This window comes from Centruroides sculpturatus, unplaced genomic scaffold, assembly GCF_000671375.1.
Source record: "Centruroides sculpturatus isolate CEXI.00-Female unplaced genomic scaffold, Cexi_2.0 scaffold172, whole genome shotgun sequence".
NCBI classification, from domain to species: domain Eukaryota; kingdom Metazoa; phylum Arthropoda; class Arachnida; order Scorpiones; family Buthidae; genus Centruroides; species Centruroides sculpturatus.
Window position 1 is genome coordinate 409,007 of NW_019385305.1, and position 25,446 is coordinate 434,452.

At 29.5% G+C, this 25,446-nt stretch overlaps 2 protein-coding genes across 2 annotated transcripts; both read right to left on the minus strand.

The window, feature by feature from the left end:
- On the minus strand, positions 1 to 4,930 carry LOC111637403 (solute carrier family 26 member 10-like; the record flags this gene model as incomplete). Its single annotated transcript, XM_023382884.1, has 3 exons — positions 4,763 to 4,930; positions 2,974 to 3,087; positions 1 to 87 (listed from the first exon to the last, which is right to left on the minus strand). Coding segments are annotated over exons 1-3 (243 nt in total), but the record flags the coding sequence as incomplete, so codon positions are not given.
- An 8,390-nt stretch (positions 4,931 to 13,320) lies between these two features.
- Positions 13,321 to 16,552, minus strand: LOC111637405 (solute carrier family 26 member 6-like). Its single transcript, XM_023382886.1, has 4 exons — positions 16,423 to 16,552; positions 15,639 to 15,749; positions 14,215 to 14,402; positions 13,321 to 13,497 (listed from the first exon to the last, which is right to left on the minus strand). Exons 1-4 carry the CDS (start codon positions 16,550 to 16,552, stop codon positions 13,321 to 13,323), a joined length of 606 nt encoding a protein of 201 aa, XP_023238654.1.
- Positions 16,553 to 25,446: the final 8,894 nt, after the last annotated feature.

Below are 25,446 nucleotides of genomic sequence, written 5' to 3' on the forward strand. Positions count from 1 at the left end.
AATACTCACTTTTGGTAAATTGTAAAAATATGGTCCAAGTGCTAATAGCACAACAAGCAAAATCAAACAAGATATAAAAGCAGAAAGCTATAAAAACAAGCAAACATATATGTTTATACTTCTAACTTTATACAAGGTGCACTGCAAAGTCTTAAGTCACCCAAATAACTTTTAAACATAGAGCTATAGAAGTGAGGTATTGGTAGGGTAAAGTTACAAGGAAGAACCTGACTTCATTCTATTTTTAACCATTTATTCTGTTTACTTACATTTATTTTGGGGATTTTATTTTGTTCTGGGTAACTACTTCACATCCATGACTGTAAAGTAACAACAAGCTAAACAGAAAAAAGAATAAGAGAAAAGCAAAAGATATTAAAATGTTCCTCATTGGCTGTAGGACAGAATGCCACAAGTCACATGACAAGAAGAGAATTTCTAGGAGAAGCCATAAGTGGTAGGATAAAGGAGAAAAAGTAAGCAACAACAACAAGCTAAGTAATTTAATATTCAATTATTCCAATAGGTGACTTCTCTAGAGTTTACTGCCAGTAGAGACAGGAATTGTAAAATGAGTTCATGACATAAAATATAAATAAGATAGGCAGGAGCTGTGATGTAATATCAGAAAATGTAAGTAGATGATTATGTGGTGATGACAACTGAGAAGTCTTATGATTGCATTGATAGGAGTGTTTTTGGATTGCAAATTATAGTATTGAATTGTTAGAATTATCTGTTTAACAACTGTTTGATATTTAATCTAAATAACAGATTTTTCTTAATCATTATTTTGTTTTTGTAACTGTGTGTTTTTTTACATTAATTAAATAATACTTTGAATTGGTAGTATATTGAATAGTATTTCTGTACATATCTCTTAGTAGTTAGTACTGTTAATAATTTTTGCATATTAATTGCTAGTAAGAAAGGTCAAGCCTGCCCTTTCAAGGACCATGAAGGTAGAGTTTGGTCCCAAGGGCTTGGGTTTCATAATAGACCAAACTTTACAAAGTGACCTTGTGCTACCAGATGAAACTGACAGTATAATATGCTGGGAGTATAATAAGTGTCATCTGGTGATACTCTAAAACTTTATTTACTTTTTTTTCTGTATCCCTTATATTTTCTAAAATAGGAATGCTAAGTTCCAAATTTTACTGCTGGGAGAACTGCTCAGGTAGCACATAGTTGCTTTACCATACCAATACTTCTCTTCCAAAGATGTACATTCAAAAGTTGTTTGGGTGACTTAGGATTTTTCTGTACACTCTACATAAAATTCTCTTATTGATTATTGATAAAATAGAAAAGTATTGAAAACAACAATTTTTCTTACAAAAACATAGTTACTTAGGACTAATGAACAGGCTTATTATACTCCCAACATATTTAATTAACCTCTCCAAAATGTATTTTGGCCTTATGACCCTTATCAATTGAATAACATACAAAAAACAGTGTCTACAATGACACTTGTCGATATTGTAAATATACCTTAGTGGTAAAATAATTACAAATTATTACACATTACTATTAGGAATTTTAAATTATATCTAGGTCCGTAACAATACAATACTGAATAAATACAGTAAAAAACTTTGGGAATAGTCCTTCTGTCTTCTTTATGGTTATGGTTATTTTCTTTTCTTCTGTCTCCACCCCATTTGTGGGGTATGCTAGCTCAATTTCCAATTTTTGATTTTTGTTCTCATTTGGATTGTTTTTAAACACTTTCCATTACAATTATAAATGTTTATTAAAAATATATATATATATTTTTTTTAATAAACATTTATCTTTTATATATATTTTATAATTATAAATGTTCTTATGCTTGTTTTGGTCTTGATATACAGATTCATAAACAGTTATTTGAATCAGCACTTAGACAACCAATTTATAATTTCTAATAATGTGTAATAATTTGTAATTATTGTATCACTAAGGTATATTTGCAATGCTGGCAATTGTCACCACAGACAGTTTTTTTGTATGTTATCCAATTCATAAGGGCCATAAGGCAAAATGCATTTTGGAGAGGTTAATTAAATATGTTGGAAGTATAATAAGCCTGTTCATTAGTCCTAAGTAACTATGTTTTTGTAATTAAATAATACAGGCAGGAAGCTTTTTAACAATTTTCCTATTTATCTATAAATTCTTTCAATTACTTTCTAAAACAAAACTCACAATTTTTTGATTAACAATATAAACGTCAATTAAAATAAACAATTATTTAAAAGACTAAATAAATAAAGTTCATTTATATCTTAATAGAATATTTTTTAAAAAAATGAAAAGTCATTAAGTGTAGTACAATGTAATAACAATATTCTAACAGATATCTCCAAACTGCCAATATACAGTAGAGCGTTGATTATCCGAATCAATTGGGGACTGGGGTTGTTCGAAAAATCGATATTTTGGATAACCGATTATGTACAAAAAAATATATTAACCTATCCCATGTTGAAATTTTTCTCCGTTGCGTGTCGCTTTGCGTTGAATTTTCATCGATGTTAAGCCTATCGAAGACTATTGCATCGTTAAAAATTATTTTTTTATTTTGTACAAACAAAATAAATATATTGAAAAATATAAAAACAATAAAAAATTATACTTCAGAAGTTAATTTAGTATCAAAAACGTAAAATATTTGAGTAACCCAAGACAGCCAAAGATTGCAGCGCCACAGCACTGGTGAAAATTTAAATTTGCCATCTGGAATTATTTCGGATAATTGACGTTTTGGATAATCGACACTCTACTATAGCTGTAAACAAAATGTACAAAATTTGCAGATAAAATTTATCATCAAAAGAATTATAAACTATTGAACTAATAATAATAATCTTAAAAATTTATAAATTTTTCATGAAAATATTTATTGCTGTCATCTAAATTATATATTTTTTTAAATATAAAATTTTAAAAGTTAATTTTAAATATATACTCAAAAATATTTTATACCTGTGTCTTTCCTCCAGCTCTTTCTTGTACTAAACTCCGTGACATTGATGTTGCACATGGATAACATAAAAAGAATGAAGAAAAAATATTTGCAGAACCTAATGCCAAAAGTTCCTAAGTTAAAAAATTTACAGCATTTTATTATTATTATTGCTTAATTTCATAAATACAATTAACTTCTTAACTAAAAGATTCATAAAAATTATATTTCTACTGTAATTTACAATTTTATATAATTAATTAATCAATCTTATAGTACATAAAATGTTATATATAATTTTATAAATAGTTTAAATATTCCATGGTAAAGTTATACAGAAAAACCCAGGGCTAGTGAAAGATTGGTTCAATGTGTTCCCAGGAACCCAGCCAACTTTAAAAGATCCCATAATCCACAAAGAAGCTTGTCATAAATTCTATAAAATCTTATGCATTTTGCAGTGCCTTATGTGTAATATGTATGATAATTCATGTATAGTAAATTATTCAATTGCAAAATATGTAGTTAAAAAATTAAACTAAGAAGTTATGTAGTTTATCCTAACTATAAGTCAGTGTTTTTCAACCCTTTTCATTGAGTAGCACCCCTGATTGAAAAATAAAAAATCGTGACACCCTTGACCAGATCTAGAATCTGAATAAGGGGAGGGGACTAATGGGGCAGATGAATTTTTTGCAAAATGAATATTATGCGCAATGCTGGGGTGGGGTCTGGGGAGAGAGAGACCTCCCCAGGAAGAAAATTTTTTTAAATTGACAGTTTGAAGTAGCATTTTAATGCAAAAAAAAGCATTTCTACATGTTCAAAATCAAAATTTAAGTCCATTGAATTTTGTCAAAATACCTACATGTAAAATAATAGTCTGTTGTTTTTTAAATCTAGTTTTATTATCAAATATATCATCATTTTATATTATCATTTTATTGATAAACAATTTTTGTTAAGTTTTTTTATACTATTTTGATGCATATATAAAATAAATATTTCATTACTTTTTTCTTATCTTTTTCATATCAATTTAAGAAATTTAAATTAAAAAAATTATAAAAAATTGTTTATTTGTTATCATTGCTTTTGAATACTATGAAAATACTGTAATATGCACCTACTTTGTGATTGAAACCACACGCTTTTCAAAGTACAATGCAATGCTTTTTAAAGAATATACAGGACACAAGTGTCAATGTTGTTGTTCTCTGCTGGTTGGCCTGGTACTGGGACTGGGAATGTGAAGGCCAAACAATATGTTTTGGGCGAACTCGTGACAAGTTGTGTGTACACGTAGCGTAGAACATTACATTAACATGTGATTAGTCATCGTTTCTTTGTCTACTAGATATCTCATAGCAAAATAAAACTGACAATGAGTTAACTTGAACTACACTTAAGTAAATTTCCAAGAAAATGCCTAAAGGCCCTAAACTTTGCGACACCCCAATCGTGGTGCCGTAGCACCCCGGTTGAAAAATACTGCTATAAGTTGTAAGATAGATTGAATATAGCTATGTACTTTCACTTTGTACTTGTAATAAATAATTTAATATATATAAATGCATTTTTTGGGCCTTTACAATTTTGGAATCCAACCCTATAAAACTTTATGCCAGCCCTGGTAAAACCTCTCTAGCTGGCAATCCTGTTATGCCAACCACCTATTTATATAACAAGAATTTTTAAAACAAAATTTTTATTCCATAGGACTCATTGTTTTTAATCCAATCTAAGTCAACTACTACTTTACCTAACCAATTACCACCTAGACTCAACCCTTTATGCAAAATTGGTTACCTCTTCGTAAAAATCCTCTTTGATGTAAAAATCTGTCTGCATCTTTTTTTGAACTTCAATGTGTCTATTTTATATTTTTTGGTGTTATCATGGAGAACATCCATAATTTGCTCTTAATATCATCAATAACAAGTTAGTCTATGCTTTATTTTTGTTTCATTTATTCTTATTAACTAAATAATTTAATCTTTATTAGGAATAGATAAAATGGTAATTGAAAATGGTAATTGATGACAAAATCAAAATTTAGATGGGATTTAGAATGCATTTAATCGGAGTGATTTGTTATTAAAGGAGTTAAAACAAAAAAAGCAAATGTCCTTTACAGATTATTTTAAATCAAACATTTAAGACTGTGTATATATATTATATTTTCATGTATAAAACATACAATAACATTTGATGTGTTAATAATTCCTGCAGTTTGATGCTAATCAATACAATGCAGTTCACTGGCACACTCAAAATTTAATCTTAGGAGAGCTAAGTTAAATAGATAAAAACATTTTAATGTGAATTCAATAAAATTTCTATCTTTGTGAATGTTAATTCATAAGTAATAAAAGACACAACATAGTATAAATAAAACATAAATTTTAATTTAAAAAATTTTTGAAAAATTTACTAATGTTGTTTTCCTTTTACTTTGGGGATGCCAGGGCCCATTGGGCCCCTCTGGATGCACCACTCTAGCAGTTTATAAATAGCATAGCCACAATATATCTGGCTGAAGTTTACTATTGCACTATATAAATTTTTACAAAACTGCATAAAATAATCGGATTTATTAAAAATTATCATCATGGTAAATATATTTTTAATAAAAAGTAAAATACATCTGAATACGAGTCCAATTTTGCTTGCCATGCCTAATCACCAGGAACAACTATTTCCATTGCAGAGACAACCTTTCTTTAGAGGCTAATGCCTCTGCACAAATATATAAAACAGTTTAAAATGTCCACAGGTGACAATCCCAACACAATTAAAAATATAATATTTCTTTGTAGAAAAGGGCTGGCAGAATTACTATTTAATAAAAAATAAAATACATCTGGATTAAAATGTCCACAGGTGACAATCCCAACACAATTAAAAATATAATATTTCTTTGTAGAAAAGGGCTGGCAGAATTACAATTTAATAAAATATAAAATTCATCTGGATACGAGTCCAAGTTTACTTGCCATGTCTAATCACCAGGAACAACTATTTCCATTGCAGAGACAACCTTTCTTTAGAGGCTATGCCTCTGCACGAATATGTAAAACAGTTTAAAATGTCCACAGGTGACAATCCCAACACAATTAAAAATATAATATTTGTTTGTAGAANTAGTAATGGCAAAAGCAACTATTGCTATTGACAAACTATCAATAGCAACCTTGGGAATTAAGTCAGTTCTAGGAACAACTGGAATAGGAAGTCTGAAATAACAAATAGCTTTTAAAAAATATTTTTAAAAATTCATAAATTTTGTAAACGAGAAACTTATATTAAATATAAATAATGAAAAGTAAGATTTAAATTTGTAAAAAATTTTTCTAAAGTAAGTTTTATATTTTCTACTAGCTGGGGTACCCGGCTTTGCTCAGGAAGTTGATATGAGATTGTGTGGTAGTTGGAATAAAAGGATAAACTGTAAAATATAAGAGGTTAAAAAATTTTATTGAAAACATATTCTAACTATTTACAATACTTGTTTATAAATAACATTTTGCTCAAAAACTTTTACAAATAGGCAAAGGCACACCATCCCACTGACCAGATGACCGGCCTCATTGAACTCAACAGTGATTTTTGCAACATAGCCACTACTGAAAACGAACTCATCAACCAAATTTATCCAAACATTGTTCACAACTATACCAATCCAGAGTGGCTATTTCAAAGGGCAATTTTGGCAACTAAAAATATTGTCGACAATATCAATTTTAATATTCAAAAGAAAATTCCTGGTAATATTCAAAAGAAAATTCAGAACTGGCAAGAGCTCCTTCTCTTTTAAGTTTGGGCATTGTATAAAATATAAATCAAATCAACTTTTTATTAACAAATACACTAAGTACACTTTACACAATTTTCACACTTTATTTTCTATTTATATTCAGTCACTGTATCAATTTGACTACTCACACTTCATTGTTTATTTTTATTCACTCACTGCACTACTTTGGAATTTTCACTTCTTTTTTGGTTCTTCCCTTCGTCACTGATAAGAAACTGACGTTCAAACCCACGACGGATCTTGCTTTATATACCCCCACCAATGGGTAGTCCCACCCATACAAAAAAGGCTTTGAATGGTCCATAATGTTCCAGAACATTCCACAACATTTGAAAGTATTCTGGAATGTTCCACAATGATCTGGGATTCAAGAGCATTCCACAACATTCCAGAACATTCTGGAATGTTGTGGAATGCTCTCGAATACTCTTGAATGTTCTGGACTGTTCTAGAAATGTCTAGAGGGCAAAACTTTCAGCCCTTATATCTTCAACTGCACACCCTTCAGGGAAAAACGGGAGCCTTCTTCATGGATGAGGGATAGAGGGCTACTACACCATATAACTCACTTGATTGTACCGGAACACATTTTTAAGTTTTAGCGGTATGCACACTGTACACTTACCTTTATAATATATATTGATTGATGATTGATTACTGTACTTTATATTTGCAAAATTGTTAATAAATGATGAATCTAAATATTTTGAAAACAATTTGTTTTAAGCTATTTACAGCTTAACAATTTGCTAGTTTAACAATTTGTTGTTAAGTTTAATTATAATTAAGATTTTAGCTAATTCTTTCGCAAGTTTAAAATTATAAAATATATAGCATATGATTTTCATTATATATATATAATAAAACTCAGTAGTAAATAAATAATGTCATATTTATTTTATTGGTTAATAAGTTAAAGTATGTAGTACAGGGGTGTCCAACCCGCGGCCCGCATGCGGCCCAAGGCAAGTTCCAATGCGGCCCGATAAAGGTGTAAACAAAACCGACAAATGTTTTAATTTTTTATTATTTATTTCAACGGCATAAACTCAGAAAATAAATTTCAAAAGCCATAAACCTTTATTCATATTTTAGTTTTGAGTGGAAATGAAATATTTTTATGTACTTGGAGATGTGTGAATGAGGAAGGATTACTAAATAAAGCTGAAGTTGTGACTCAAAGGATTATAGACCCAAATTTGGTGAAAGGAGAGAAAAGACGAAAGATAAAAAGTTGTCAGAAAGGTTAAATAGTTCTGTTAGGCAAATATTGAGTCTTAATTTTCCAACCTTTCTCACTTTCGTTATCGTTTAACATATCATTTATAAATATATTAGTTGAATAAAAATGCACTTTAAAATGGTGTTTCGTCGCTTTTTATTAATCAGAGACTCAAATAAACCAAATAAATGAATTTATCTATTTATAAGTAAAAATTAAAAGTGTCTATAGAAGTAATTTTTTAAAATATCCTGTTTTGTGATAAAGTTTTAATACTTATTATTATAATCTAGACATGTTAATCCTTAAATATACTTGTATATTGGGCCACAAGTATATATTATATATACTTGTGGCCCAAAACTCCTTGACTTCTTCCAATGCGGCCCAGAGAAACAAAAAGGTTGGACACCCCTGATGTAGTACATAACAATATACTAGGAAGTATAACAAATCATAAAAGAGAAGTATTCAAGTATTTTTTTGTTTTTTTTAAACTGCAACTATTTTCTGGAAGCTATGTTGCATCACTACTAGCAACCATAAGATTTCACAATGCAATAGCATTATGAAATCATAGTGGCTTATAGTGCAATAGTGGCTTTCAATTTATTTCACAATGCAACAGCACATATCAAAAGGTCTAATAGAGAAAGTCACTATTAGACCTTTTGATATGCTTACAATTTTGGTGTCTGGTGTCTCATCACACAATTGATTTGAATTACTGAAAAATATAATTTTTAAATGTTCTGGTTGAGTATATGTACTTTAGCTTGAGGATGGTAATGCCTCAAACTATATGGAACTTTGGACTATCAAGCTCTACTGTACAGTCGACCCCCCTATAAGATGTAGATCTCAGGAAGTTGATATGAGATTGTGTGGTAGTTGGAATAAAAGGATAAACTTTAAAATGTAAGAGGTAAAATAATTTTATTGAAAACATATTCTAACTATTTACAATACTTGTTTATAAACAACATTTTTCATTTTGTTATCCGGGGTATATATGTACAAATTTTTCGAATTTCCTACTCGATGCAAAGCTATGTATAGTTGACCGTGAGAAAAGCAGGAGTCTTTGAGGTTGATGCCGCAATGTTTTAAAGTGTGTCTTTACACTTTGTTAATTGTAAAACTATAGGCTAATTTGATTGGAAATTTCAGTCTTTTAAATTGGAATGGCAGTTCAGTAGAGATCAGTGGCATTCTGGGGATAAATACTGTGTCCTTTGTCCTTTCCAGTCATACGTTCGGCTTCGACGATGTTATTCGATAGTTGTTTGACGATCATCCTTGTTCCATTACATAGTTTTGGTGATTTCAGATTTTTGAGTAGTATNTATATTATATTATATATATAAATTAGTAATATTAATATAAAAAATATTAATAAATGTATTTATAAACTTGATCTGCATTATAAGTATACAAAACAAATAAATTTCATAAATACATTTATTAATATTTTTTTAATAATTCTAACAAAAAATATATATCTTACCCAGTTGGAATATCACCCATTATTTTTACTTCAAAATTTTCACTAAACTTTCCAAAGTACGATGTTATTGTAGCAATTATAACCTAAAATTATATTAAAAAAGATCTGTTTCTGGTCATAGTAAAATAATTTGTAATAAAATGATACAAGGTATTAAAATAAAATTAATCATTTATTATTTATAAATTTATTTCAAATATATTCAAAAAAATAAAAATATTCTTAAAAACTGCTTAAAAATATAAGAAATAAACAATTATATCAATAAATACACATTTTGAAATATTAAGAAAGTTTATAATTTGTCTATTGTACAATGGGTCATAATTTGATGCTAAGTGCATAAATGGTTAAAAAATTAAGCAAAAAATTTGTAAGATGTTTTTATATCAATATATGAATCTATTAACTAAAAAATCAAAAATATGTACAATAGAAGCCCCAGATTCATGGAAGTTCTACTAAATTGTCATGGTTATGGAAAGAAGAAAAAAGCATTGAAAAAAAATATATGATTAGAAAATAAAAATATTTTCATACAAAGATATAAGACATTATGAAACAATTTTAGTTGTATTAATATTACTATAATTTAATATACAGGTAACCCCTGTAAAACACGGAACTTCTATAGCACGAATTCACTCTAACACGGTTCAAGAATTGCTACCAATCCCGTATAACACGGTACTTTTATAGAACAGATTCACTCTGACACGGTTCGAGAAGTGGGTAAAACCCTCGTACAACATGACATGTAATAAATTTTCACATACTTAAGTACAGTGGGTGATCGGTTAACGAACATAATCCGTTCCAAGACTTTGTTTGCTATCCGAATTGTTCGTTAACCGATTATCGATTTACCATAGGTTTTAATGGGAATTTAATTAATTCGTTCTGGAGACCCCCCAAAAAATATACACTTTCTTACTACGTTTATTTATATGTAGTAATAAAAATACATATGTAGAGTCTTGCGTTTTTATTAGTCATATTTTTTTCATTTGAAAGGGTTAAAGAATCCGTCTAATGCCGATTGCTTTTCTCTCTTCTTCGGGATTTTTAGTAAGTAATTAATAGCATTGCAATTGTAGAAATCCCCAAGCCTCAACCTGGTTTGGATGCCATTCTAAGACCGTTGTTCTGACATCCTCCCACTTCTTCAAAAGATTTTTAATTAATAGCAGATATCGGCATTAATCCTCTTTTTTTCAGAAGAAAACATATCTTGCCGAGTTTCCTGGTGTTCTTCATTCAAGAGATATTGGCGTTCTTCTGTCGTCAGATCCGTTTCGGGATCCATTATGAACTGTTCGATATTCTTTATTTCTCAGATGTGATTTTTGTTACTCTTTTAGCTGCTTGAGTCTTCTTGATTATACAGTATTTTTCTTAAAAAAAAAAATTGAACTGCAGCTTACTGTAGACCTATTCACGCCATTCTGCCCAGCAACATTAGGCATCTTCTGCCCACTCTCTACCTTTGCTATTATACTCTCACCTTTCGAAAACAAAAACAGACGCAAAACTTAACGAGTGCCTACCCGACAGTCTCACGAATACATAAAATAATTGTTTTGTCAGAAAAATAAAAGGCTGGAATTACAAGGGAGAGTTTCAAAGTTCGGAGGAATAATATCCGATCGTATATATCGGCTTGAGCGTCGATGATGTCGACATCCACACTCCGAAAAGTTTCGAATTGTTGCCCGAAGACAAGGGAAGACCAATCGGTATTCATTAATTTACGTCGCTTCTTCTTGTGTTTGTTCTGTGAAGTGTTCGTTATCCGATCATGTGTTCATTGTCCGAACATAAAAATCTTTCGCAAAAGTGTTCATTATCCGATTTGTTCATTAACCAATCACCCACTGTACTAATAGTTCACGAAAATTATTATTTTCATGAACTATAAGTACTTCAGTATGTAAATTTTCTTTTCTCGCCTCCATACACATGGTCCTTTGCGAAAATTGTTTCAATTTTGCCAGATCTCTAAGCTTCTTCTTCTGGTGTTGCCAAATGTTTTTCCCTTATTCTATAAGTGCTTAGCACCATATAAGGAAATTTATAAAGATCTTTTAACTAGAAGCGAGCAATCTAAAATTACATACACTTTTTGCAAAAGGTAAAGCATGAATCTGAAAATAATGCAGAAAAATGCTCAGAGAATAACGATAACTTGCCAAAAATAAAATGCTCTCGATTAATAGTGCTTTTAGTGATGACAAAGAAAACATTGTTTAATTTATATTAATATGTATCACTTAAAAAAATTTTAATAAAGATATTTATCTTAATTATGAAAATATAGTAGCATGTTTTTTAATTTTTGGAACCTAACCCTCCTTTTCGTACTAGTTCTTTGTTTCGCATAACACGGATTCGCATAACACAGCAATTTTTTAGAACATAACTACCATGTTATACGGGAGTTACCTGTATTATTAATTTCATGAAACAATGGTTCTTTGAAATGGAAAAGTATCCATTTATTTTAAACTTTTTTCTAGTGTTTAAAATTCTCTTACATTTTAAAAAGACAAAAATAAAAAACTATTTCTTGTTTTTGTTCACTATTTAAAGTTTCCTATATCTAGGGCAGGCATGGCCAACATACAGCCCACAGGCCAGATCCAGCCCATCTAATGAATTTATGTGGCCCGCAATCAATCTTTCAATATTAGCTACTGAAATCCAAATAGCTCGATGAAAAACTCTGATGCCTAAAAAAAAGTCAACAACTCACTGCATATTTAGAGATAATCCTCCACTACAAATCTCATAAGTACAGCATAGAATGTTAATAAAGCATGATAATGTGAAAAATGTATCTGTAATCTCTATCTACAATTCAGTCACTACAAGGTGACACCACAATGAGATCTTGCACCACCTCGAAATCTTCCTAGGGCAGCCTCTGGTTCGGCCTGTGGAAAAAGTTCTCTTTCCAATTCAGCCCCAGAGCAAAAACTGTTGGCCACCCATAATCTAGGGAGATATCTGTAGACTTGGCTACTTTGCACTGAGATTAGTGAAATTAGCACCATCAAACAGCAAACTGTGGAATTGTATTTTATGGCAAGAATATATTTTGAATACAAAAACTTACAAGTTTTTTGTAGAAAAATTCAACAAAATGTGTAAAGCTTCAAAAGTAACAGTAAAGTACAAAAAAATCAATAGTAAAAAGTAGAACAATAGAATTTATTAAGAAGGATTATAGAGTTATGTCTAATAAAAATATGTTATCAAGCAAGTGCTACCTCTAATAGAAAAAGAACAATTGCTATCAAGTCCAATCTCTATTTATAACTTATGAAGTAGTTATTTGCAAATTCTGTATAATATTTTCTTCACAATCATTATGTACATTAACTAAATGTAATTAAATATATGTAATTATTAATATATATGCATAAAATTTACCACTATCAGATCAATTGGAACTGGCATCTTTAGCTTGGTTCTGTATCTTGAATTAATTTTTTCCTTCACAACAGCCAAAATAGTTATAGCCACTGCTGATATAACAACAGTAGCTATATTACTGTGCTGGATATTTTGAAATATATCCCTAAATTTCTGTTTTAAAAAAGGAATAAATATTTTAAATTTTAATTTACTATTGATATAGTATAAAATATATAAAGAATTTCTCTATCAATAATATAAACTATAAAATTTAAATTATAATACCAAAACTAGTGATTATAATAATTAAATTATTAATAATAATTATAAATAACAAAAATTATCATCATTACATTTTGAATAATTTTAGTATATATCTATGTTTGTGTAGTTATTTTTGATATTTAATTCCTTACATAAATTAATTTAAATGGACCATTGTATTTTCCAATATTTATATCAAACAAATCTTTCATTTGAGAAGTTGCTACGTGAACTGCAGCTCCAGTTGAAAAACCAGATACTAAATTATCAGAGAGAAGTACAGTCAATGTTCCAAGGTGCAAAATTCCCATTAATAACTAAAAAATAAAATTTTTAAAATTATTCTTATTTTTTCAAAAAATATCAAAGAATTAAATAGAAGAATTTCTGAATTATTACTATTATTTGTCGAATCAAACACTTATTCTTTCATATAAAACTTTTATGAATAAATATTATAAATATTAGAACTTGATATTATGAAGAATGTAAATATATAAATCATCTGCCAACTGATTCATTAATGAGAAACAGGATGCGTAATAATATACTTTAAAGAAGACATTGTAATTCTATTACAACATAAAAATATTTATCTATACCAGGGCTTCTTAAACTATGGGTCGCTTAGCGAAATCTTGTGGTCGCAAGATTTTAATGCAAAATATTGAAAATAATTTGTGAGAGTTTGAAAATGGCACGCTTTGTGTTATAGGTTTCGTGAGTTGCGCTTTGTGTCACTTCTGGTGCAGCGAGACAACGATTCAGCAACACTGATTGTAGTGTGGACTAGTGTAGTATTGTCGCTTTTCAGTGTATTCAGTTGTCTCTGTTCCATTGTAACACAAGAGTGAACTGTGGTAGTATACCATTATTGTTTTTGAAATTTGTATACTGTAGGCTATATCTTTATTTTATATATATATATATTTTTTTGGGGGGTCGCAAAAAAGTCACAATCATAAATGGGGTCATGAATAAAAAAGTTTAAGAAGCCCTGATCTATACCAACAAATAAATAATGTTAATAATACCTGCATTCCTCCAGTAACAAGACTAACTGTGGTTAAAACTTCAATATTTGTAGGAAAATCATTATGAATTGTCTGTATAGTCTGTGAACTTATTACAGTATCATTACGTAAAAGTGCATTGCTCTCCTTAACAGTTTCCAATTTCTCTATAGTACTACTCAACATCATGCTTACAACAGCAAATGTACCTAAAAATTTTTTAAAATTTATACAATTGCATCACAACTCTTAATAATTGCCATAACTGTGATAATTTATAAATAAACTAATGCAATTAGCTACTTATTACATTCAAAATAATTAATTAAATTTTTAAAATTCCTTTTATTACTTTTACCTAAAATAATTATTTTTCTTAAATGATTTATGAAAAGCATTTTAATTAATTTATATTGTTCTAGCTAATAAGATAATAGAGCTAATTTATGCATTAATTGAAATTTAGTATGCTTTCCTCTTCAAAAACATTATACTAGAAAGCTATAAAATAAATTATTTAAAAGAAAATATAAATTTTTAAATTTGTTACAATAAATTAATTAAAAAACATAGATGAAAGGAGTATTGACACTATTTTCTAAGGATCTATATTATTATATCTTCATGATGTTATAAGACTCAAACACAACAAATATAAATTCTAATGAATATTGTAATTAATTTAAGAAAGTAAGGAAAAAAAAATATAGAAACTAAAAAATATTTCAGAACATTAACAAAATAATTGAAGAGGTGAGTGGAAAGTAACATAATTGACAAAACAGTTTTCTTTATTGATTTTATCACTAACATATTCAGATTATAATATTTCTCTCTTGTATCACTTTTCCACTGAACCACTCAATTATTATGGTATTGATATGTAAATGAAATTAAACTAAATATAGTGAATATTACAAAAATCTAATTTTTTTTTAAAAATAGACAATAACTTTTATAAATAGATTTTAATCTAATGATTTTCACATTATTAATTCTACAATTTATAATTAAAATAATAAAAAATGTTTCAAAAACCATTTTATAAATAAATTAAATTAGTTTCATTTTTTAATTTAATATTAAATAAATAAAGATAATATATAAATTATATAAGAATCTATACATCTAGAAAGAGAACACATTTCCTAATTCAAATGAAATCTATTATGAAATGAATAGTTCTTCAGAAATATATAACAAAAATAAGTAAATACACAAGGTACATGATTCTAAAATTATAACTAATAGAAAACAAATTATAAAATCTCATGTTATTAAATATATTAGAATCATATCGTAACTATAATAATTATTTTCCAAAATCTTAACATAAATTATGAATATAAGTTGTATGTGTTTATTTAAATCAATGATTTATTAAAGTAAGTAACAATTAAAATTTCAAAAAATAAAAACCTAAAAACTCACATTAATAAACTTACCAACAGATATATGGCGAGAGGTACCCATAAGAAAATATATAAGCACTGGAAAAAATGACACATAGAGACCATTTATTGCATCTACAGAAGCAAGTAATCCATATGCCATACCTAAAGATTAGAAAACTATATTAAATAATAGTTTTACAATCAGCTTATAATAGTCAAAATACATAAATCTATTAACACACAGAAATAACAAGAAAACAAAATACAGTAATATCCCGAACTTATGCGATAGGTGGGACTGAGCGATAACCGCGTAAGTCGAATTCGTGTAAAATCCAAGTCAGATGTATGTAAGCTAATAAATGTTCTCGTTAATCTCATCTTGTCTTTTGATTTGTTCACGGTTACAAGAAATCACCACATAGAGTCTCTCAAGTCTCCGTAGATATAACAAACAGAAATAAATAACACAAAATAAATTGTAGCAATGTGTCGATTCCGCACTACATGTTCGAACATGTAAGCTGAACAATAGTGTGGGGGGAGTGAGTAATCAAAAGTTGTATGGCGCTCAAACAAAAGACGAATCGACGAGATTTGAAAATTGCGTAACTCCAGGTTTGCATAAGTCGGGGTAGTGTAAGTCGAGGTATTACTGTATAAAGAAAATAATTTAAAAGAAATAAGCTTTCATTAAAAATCAATCATTACTTTATTTAATAAGTATCTATTATCCTCAGAAAAAAATCTTAAATACAACAATAAAAACAAGAAATCAGTATACTTAAAACTTTTATTATATTAAATTGGTAAAATGTATCCCTGTATTACCCACTCTGCATGTCTCCATTATGTTTGGTGGAGAGCTTAGTGATATGTGCTGCAATATCTTGGTGGGGTTCTCCCATCTGAAAGCCATGGCTAAATTCAACTAAGAAGAACACTATTGCCAAGGTGGGAGGCATCATGCTGAGGGCTGGGAGGCAGGGCTATGGAGTATGGAGTCAGAGTCAGGAGGAATTTCTGGCCACACGAGTCGGAATCAGGAAAAATGTGTTGACTCCAACTCTGACATTTTAAATTTAATTTAGTTTTTTTTTTAAATGAAAGAAAATTTATTTTATATTTAATAATTTTTAAAAATGTTTTTGTATTTTGTTATAATTCATTTATTTTAAATACAAAATGCAACAATTTAATCTATTAAATATGTATCAATAGTTTGTTTTCTTTGTAGTATTTGTGTTTAGTAGTTAAATTATTTTGACCCAATTAAATTTGAATATTTTTGATACATTCCTTTATTATTTCTGCTCTAAATAAGTACTCTATTTTTCTGAATGAGCCAGTCTAATTGATCAGAGTATATATTTTTCTATTCTGAACAAGGGGTTGAAGTAGCTAGATCTCACACTTTTTAGTTGGACAAACTTTTCTGGAAAGGTGAAATTAAAGTGCAAAAGTTGTAGAACAAAGATATATAGGTATAGAATTTTATTGCTCCCCTTTTTCCTCTTATTAAATATTTGTTAAAAATTAATTTTTTTATACAAATAAATATTAATATAAGTTAAATATTAAACATACAAACTATAGAAGTATTTGGGTAAATGCCCAGGGCTCCTTTTAGAGTAGAGTAGGGTAACCCCCTAAGAACGCCTCTGCCCCCATAAAATGAATTGGTATTTAATTTTGCCAAAGTCAGGGGTCGGAGTCGGCCTACTAAAATTATCAGGAGTCAGAGTCGAGTGTATTTTTACTGACTCCGCAGCCCTGCTGGGAGGTACCAGCAGTATATCAAGTGCCACAAACAATCCTCTTAAAGCGGTGACACTTTATTATATTCAGCCTTGTATATTCATTGGGAATCTGCAGATGCCAACCTTATATTTCCTCTATGTTACAACCCACACATTCAATGGTTTTTCATTCTTAAAATGTGTGTGAGAGGTGTTTGTTGGAGGTTTTCCAACAAGACAGCTGGATTTCCAATAGTAGTAATAGGCCTGTTGTTGGCATGTTTAAGGTTGGCAATTTCATGGCTTACAGTTAGTAGTAAGCCCATTGTTGTTGGATATAGTGTTGAAGATTTATCCACAGCAATCCTCAACACTGTAGGGTGACTTCTGCAGTGCTGAGTCACCCAGGTAATGATAAAGATCTTGACATAGCTTTGATACAGGAGCTCTGGATCTTCAGAGGTCAAGTTAAGAACTTGTCCAATACACCAACCATACAAATCCCAATTATGGGTAACTGTATTCAAATGATTTAATTCATAAATTTGTATTCTCATGTGTACCACAACCATATGCATCTTACTAAATTGCTTTTTAAGGGTTTTTGGAAAATATAATGTCAATTACTATGTTACACTTCTATAATTTTTCCAAAAACATCTTAATTTAATTTCAATTTGTTCTATATTACAACATTAAAAATTATTTGTTGTGAATTGATCAATACTAAGTCTAAGAGAGATATTTTTTTGCATTTATACCAGAACTGTAACTTAAAAAATCCTAAAACTGCTTAACAGTATTTTTTAATTATTTAAGATTTATTTAATAAAGTGTTTACATAGTTTATAAATTCAAATTATTATTATTTTTCCATTTTTTAAAAATTTTTGTAGCATTGAAAAATCAACTTGAATTATAAAATTACTATATTAATTGATTTTTGTTGAATTTGACATACTAACCATTACAGCAATAAATATAAAGTGTTTATCTGTTTATTATTATGTTACAGAAAATAATTAAAAGATTAAAATTAATGAATTTTATTTTTTATTTAAATTTTAAAAAAGACATAATACCTTGAGGAATATGTAGAATTGCTACCGTAAAGCCTGCAATAATATCATTAATTAAATACTCTCTGCAATTATATCTTGGTAACCAGGAAAGAACGGGAAACATTCTTAAAAATATTGATAAAACACAAGATGTTGAACATGTGCAATATGCTGATATCTTCTTAATACACTATAAAATGAAAAATATTACTAAAAAGTATTAATAAATATTTTTTAAAGAATAATTAAAATATAATTGAAATGAAACTTTTTCTGACAGAAACTGTTTAAATTATCAAATTATCACTGTTCAACTATAAACTATAAACTTTTTTCAAAACAAATATAGTTATTCTTTATATATATGTTACCACTAAAGCTCGAAAGTCGTTAATGTGTACATTACCTAGCTAATCTGCAGATTAACTAGGTTGATCCGTTAAAGTTGTGAAAATTGTTCCATTTCTCAAATTACCTAGATAATGTGCAGAGTATCTAGGTAATCTGCACATTACCTACTAGGCACTTGGTAAAGTGAAAATAAGATCTTTGCCACAAATAAATGTACCACAAATAGGTGTGCTTGTTGCAAAAACCAATTGCTATGAAATTCAAAGTGTCACCAATCTTTAGACTGCACTAGTAAGTAAGCACAATTGGATAATGTTACCTATGGTGAGTAAAATGGCGGCTCGTCTCCGATTCCAGCAAAGAGAAGAAAGGAAACAGTGGGGATGCACGTTCAAACCTAACCTAACCTATTCTAATAATTTGGTTGGTAATAATTATGGTAATTTATTAGACTAGGTTAGGTTAGGTTAGAACAGTGTTTCTCAACCTCTAACGAATTGTCACCCCCTTCAATGTAGTATCGGCCCCTTTAATAAAACCATTACGTAGTATTGCCCCCTTCACTTCAAAATTCTGATGCTGATGCTAACGCCAAATTCGTACTGCATTGAAAAGACTAGTGACTAGTATAATCAGTGGTGATATTCGAAATATTTAACAAAGGGTTCGCTAACAGAAAATTTTTCCTTAACAATTTTTTTTTGCTTAAATGGTGCATTAGCAACATTAGCGCAAAAACTGGCCTTGAGATACCCATATAAATAAAAAAGATGCATTCGCAAAATTACATCAGTTTAAAATTTAACATTGTTTATGCCAGAACTATATTTTTTTTATAAATAATAAAAAAAGTGTTCAAAATGGTTTATTTTGTACATATTTTAATATTTTTCATTCAAAATATTTTATAAACATAAAAATTGGCTTTTTCTAAACAGAAAAAGTCATAGGGAAAGCAGTTAAACAAGAAAAACTTTTCTAAATCATTTATTTTATCGTTAGGTATTATTATAATAATAGACAGATGTCATCGTCTCTCGAAATACAATATCTTTCTTATTTCGCTGTTGATAGCCCGACACGTGCTCCGCAGCCATCTTGTATTTTCTCGCGCGCGTGGGATTGTGGGATCTCTCTTATGACTGGATCTAGTTTCGAGAACTCTCTCGAGTCGATCGCGATTGAACCTCGTTTTAGTCGAGATTGAAACGGTCGATGGAGGTTGCACTAGGCGAACAGGGTATAAGGCTCTAGTTTAGTAGTGTTACAGAGTATAATACGTATATTTTAATATATTTTTTAAAAGAAACAAAACCACTGAGAAATGTTACGTGTGTTTAACAACGGGTTCGGAAAACTTTGAAAATGTTAACAATGGGTTCGGCCGAACCTGTGCGAACCCGCTGAATATCACCACTGAGTATAATGTTATTTGTTTAATTATTGTACGATATAACGAATAAAATATCTAATTATTCTTAATATAATGTTTTACTATATTGCCTAGAAAATTGTTTTTCGTCCCCAAAATATAAATTGTTACTAATCGCCCCCTCAACATGGAAAAAATGCCCACATAGGGGTGATATCGCCCCCATTGAGAAACACTGGGTTAGAACATATGTCCCCACTGTTTCCTTTCTTCTGTTTGCTGGAATCAGAGACGAGCGGCCATTTTACTCACCATAGGTAACATTAACTGCACAATTATATCATGCGATCACCAGAAAAAGTATGATAACTTTATTATTTTTCGTCTCCGGTCCAAAAGTTGGGTATCGTTGAAGTCGTCTCGGTCTCCTCAGTTCAGATAGATACTGAAAGTCCCGAAATTCCATAGTTGGTTATCTATATAATAATTTCCCTAATTGTATTAATATTTTAAACCGTTTGATTTTTTGTATGTTTTTTAATTGGTTGATGATTGATTCTATCAACTAATTTGTTGATTGTTTGATTGTATTAACTTGATTCTTTAGATATCGAAAATTAAATAAAGAACAATATGTTAATTTAAGCATACAGAAACATTGCTGTTATTCCAGCAAAGATCTTATTTTCACTTTACCGAGTGCCTAGTAGGTAATTTGCAGATTACCTAGATAATCTGCACATTACCTAGGTAATTTGAGAAATAGAACAATTTTAGCAACTTTAACTGATCACCCTAGTTAATCTGCAGATTAGCTAGGTAATGTACACATTAATGACTTTCGAGCTTTAGCGGTAACATATATATATATTTTAGAGTGCTGAATTCAAAAATGACATTAATTTCTTTAATATGTTCTTGTTTCTTGTTTTCATGTTACATAAGAAAACATAACTGAAATAGCCCTAAATCAAATGTTTCCCAAGTGGCTTGGCAAATGCTATTCTTATGACATGATCCATGAATATCACTACATACAATGCATCTTGAAGAAGTCGAGAAAATGTTTTTGCATGTTTGTGTTCAGTTTCTCTGCAATTGCTTTCTGAATTGCATTAAAAATGCTGTTTACATGTATTGACAATCTGCATAACTTTTGTTATGTATGTGAGAAGTGATTTTTGGTTCAAGAAAATAATCATTGTCTCTAGCAGTGAAAAGGGCATATTTCCTGTACTCTGCTTCTCAGGTAGTGGACCAGGACAAGCCTTGGTCATGTGTGTTGAACTACATGTTTTTCAACTCTAAATGCATGGATGAATGAAATGAAAATTCATCTTTTGTTGTGCCTATCATTTAGAATAAACAGACATATTTATTCAACATACACAGGGAACCCAAAAATAACAGGAATAATTTTGTGGAGTGCAGGAGGTTCATAGTACACATCTGCTGCTAGATGTCAGTAGACAGAATCTTCTGGAATCAGTATGTAAAGTGGTGTCGGCATGTCAAGACTTGTTGGTACATAGCAATTTTTTTGTGAGAGCTGTTTTTCTTTTTGTCGAAAACATAATGTCAGATTTAAAAGAGCAATGCACTGCTGTGAAATTTTGTTTCCTATTAGGCAAAAGTGGATCGGAAATGGTTGAAATGATTCAATGTGCTTACAAACAAGATGCCATGGGTTTATGAGTGGTTTTCCCACTTTCAAAAAAGGAGAAATGTCTCTTGAAGATCAACCCAAGTCTAGTTGTCCATCCAACATTCAAACTGACAAAAATGTTGAGAAAGTTTGTGATCTCATTAACGAAGATCACCGTTGAACCATTGATAAACTTGTTGAGTTGTGTGGGATTTCATGAAGTTCAATTCAGCAAATCTTATCCCAAGATTTGCTGAATTGAACTTCATGAGATTAACATATAAATTTGTTAAAATAAATATACAATTTTTTCTGAATTTTTTCCCGTTATTTTTGGATCCCTCACAGATATGCCACTTTTAAATGGTCCTTCTAAAGAAAGACTAAACTAGAAGAAGAAATTGACTATTAAATATCTAAAATATGTTATCTGCCAAGTAACTAGTGCCAATGAAAAAAGGTTTACCTATTCCTGATTCTCCAACAAATGTTCTCTCACAAAGAATGACAGTAAACTTTTAGGAAGTACAGACTCTAGAGGAACCTGCATAACAGCCACAGTTTCATTAGGTGAATCACACAAAATCATGCAGTATAAACTGAATGATCTTATAAATTGTGAGAGTTCGGAATGTACAAGACAAAGTATTCCAACAAATTCCAATAAACGAACAGTTTATTACAACCAGAATTAACAACCAAAATACTGATGCCCGTCAGAGACAAAATACATAGATCTATACAATCGGTCTCTACTCTCGTTCAGGTTCTCACANTGTGAGAGTTCGGAATGTACAAGACAAAGTATTCCAACAAATTCCAATAAACGAACAGTTTATTACAACCAGAATTAACAACCAAAATACTGATGCCCGTCAGAGACAAAATACATAGATCTATACAATCGGTCTCTACTCTCGTTCAGGTTCTCACAGGGAGTTATTCTCGCGTGATCATATTGTAAATACTAACTTATAACTAACTTAACCTAATACTACACTAATAAGAGAAAAAGGAAGAAAGAAGGAGAAGAAGTCTACCAGTAGTTAGCACAGGGATCCTGATCGGGGTGGTCGATGGCTATGGGGATTTTATCAGTCGACATCGAATTATACACCATTTCTCGTATGGTAATCTTCACTGGGATTTAAGTATACACTAGGCTCTCATCAGACAAGTCCCTGGTCCTTTTCTGGACTCCTTTCCACTTGGTCCTCTCGGCCTTTTTCTTTGTCGACGAGTTCTGACGAACGATACCCACGATTCGTCCAACACTTCTTCTCTCGGTGTCCAAAACCAAACTGTTCTTTCTTCTCACCCCTTTGTCTCCGCTTACCAACCCCACGGGCAAGACCCCTCCCTGTCCTCGTTGGCAAAACCACCAATCAGGGCCCACGAAGTTCCCGCTCTTGTCAGGTGACCGGAAATAGTTATTAGTGGAAAGAAGAAGAAGGAAAGGAAAGAACAAAGGAATTCTAAATATAAATACTAAAGCTATTTGTACAAAATGGCAGACAGCCGCATATATACATATACAAATGGAGGACAGCCACAAAATAACTTGGAACTAACAAAGTATAAAGCAAAAATATTAGTTTCTCAACTGTAGTAATGGAATGTTCTTGCAAAAACAGTAATACTGTCTGTTTTTAAGACCTATCAGAAAAATCTTTGAGTGTTTTTCTATATTAATGATGACATGACATTCTGAATAAATATTGAAGTTTGATGCAGGCACTGGACATTTCATATGAACCAGACAAATGAAGACTTTTTGCAGTTTCTTCCAAAACAAGTCTGAAGTATATTATTACATAATGGTAATAAGATGCTTCCATCCTACTTACGTGCAGCCCATGCTAATGAAAATTATTTCAATATGAACTATTCTAAGCAGCATAAACTATCGAAGACAAATAGCTGATATGTAGTAATTTGAAAGTCATTGCAATACTAGTTGGTCTGCAAGGCAAATGGGTATATCAAATACTATTGTTTTATAAGTGAGTGAGACATCAAATATGAGTCAGCAACAAACAAAAAAAATGGTCTCACTAAAACTTTTGTGCCTAGCACAGAAAATGTTATATGTGAACCATTAATAAATCCCAGTAGACTCTTGCTGTTACAATCACACACAAAGCTAAGGCTCAAAAAAGCATTTGTAAAAGCAACAACCAAGACAGTCCTGCATTTCAATACTTATGTGAAAAGTTTCCAAGACTAAATACTGAGATCAGGCAAGGAACATTCATTAGTCCACAGATATAACAGATCTTAAAAGGCTGGCACAACAGGCATGTCTATTATATAAATTATGAATATGGAAACAGGAAAGGAAAATTTATGTAGTGTGTTGACAAAAAGTTAAAAAATTTTTTAAACATTTCTGAGATGTAAGAGTAGACAGTGATTTTTCCCACAGTTTTTGCTCAAACTTCATTTGATGATAAAATATTGTTTTATATATAAAATTGTTAAATCTCATTGTTTTACATTTACTGCTATAGCAGTAAATGTAAAACAATATTTTATTTATAGCAGTATATGTAAAATGCTATATGGTGGTAGAAATATATAATGCATAAAAACATTACAGATAAAGAAAATATAGACATGAATAAGGTTGAAACTCAGAACATTTAATGAAATTGGCTTTATTAATCATTATTTAAATTATATATATAGATTTTATTACATTTTGTTTTTAAATTTTAACTTATAAATGTTTGTTTAGTTGAACTGTTTATTCAATATAATTTTATTTTATATGTTAAAAATTTAAATTTAATTTTTTTATAGTACAGAATAGGGGTCAGCAACCTTTTTGTTACTAAGGGCACAATATAAACTTTAAAAACCATCAAAAACACAATTTAATTTTTGAAAAAAATCATGATGTAATAAATAAACAAAATAATTATGTTTTAAAATATGTATATTTACACAAAATAAAGATTATACATGCATGTAATAACTATGAAATGAAAATTAAAAGTACATATATAAAATGACAAAATCAAATTTAAATAAAATTACAAGTATATATAATTGTGTTTGCATGACTATGGTTCTAGAGGGTCATTGGAAATGGCCATGGCACCATATTGTTGACCCCTGATACAGAATATTTAGAATACAGTCGGCTCTGAAATATTTATTAAAAATTGTTCTGAAACCTAATAAAAAATTTATAATGAAAACCTAGAAGCAAATAAATTGCTAAATATTTTTCTACATATGTCTTAAACTTAACATAAACAAAAGTATAATTGAATATATTCTTAAAAAGAAAAAAAATATATGAAAAAATGATTTATTATAAAATATATATATATATACACACACTATAGTTTTTATATTTTTTTATTAACAAACTATAAAAGCTTTTTTAGAAACAGCTAAATTAAAATTTTTCAGGTTTTATGTAAAATATCAATAAGATAAAAGTTGCATATCAGTTGTTTTAAAATCATGATCATTAACAGCCTACATAAAATTGTTAAATCTCAATAAAGTGACTATATTCATTCATAAGCAAATCTGAATAACTTGTTACATTTTTGAAATGAAAACACATTTAGCTAAAACAAATTGCAAAATACAACACATTAAAGAATTTAATAGATTGTTCAATCTCTTTTTTATGCATTTTACTGAAAACAAAATTAAACATATATATATATATATA

Bases quoted from the DNA above. Each gene is read 5' to 3' on its own strand.
- LOC111637405 (XM_023382886.1), bottom strand. From the start codon at position 16,552: ATGCCTCCCACCTTGGCAATAGTGTTCTTCTTAGTTGAATTTAGCCAT. The intron at 15,750-16,422 runs GTGGGTAATACA...TCTAATCTTTAG, and splicing joins ACATAATGGAGACATGCAGA to GTATGGCATATGGATTACTT. The intron at 13,498-14,214 runs GTATTATTAACA...TTTATTTTTTAG, and splicing joins TTGTTACTGGAGGAATGCAG to TTATTAATGGGAATTTTGCA.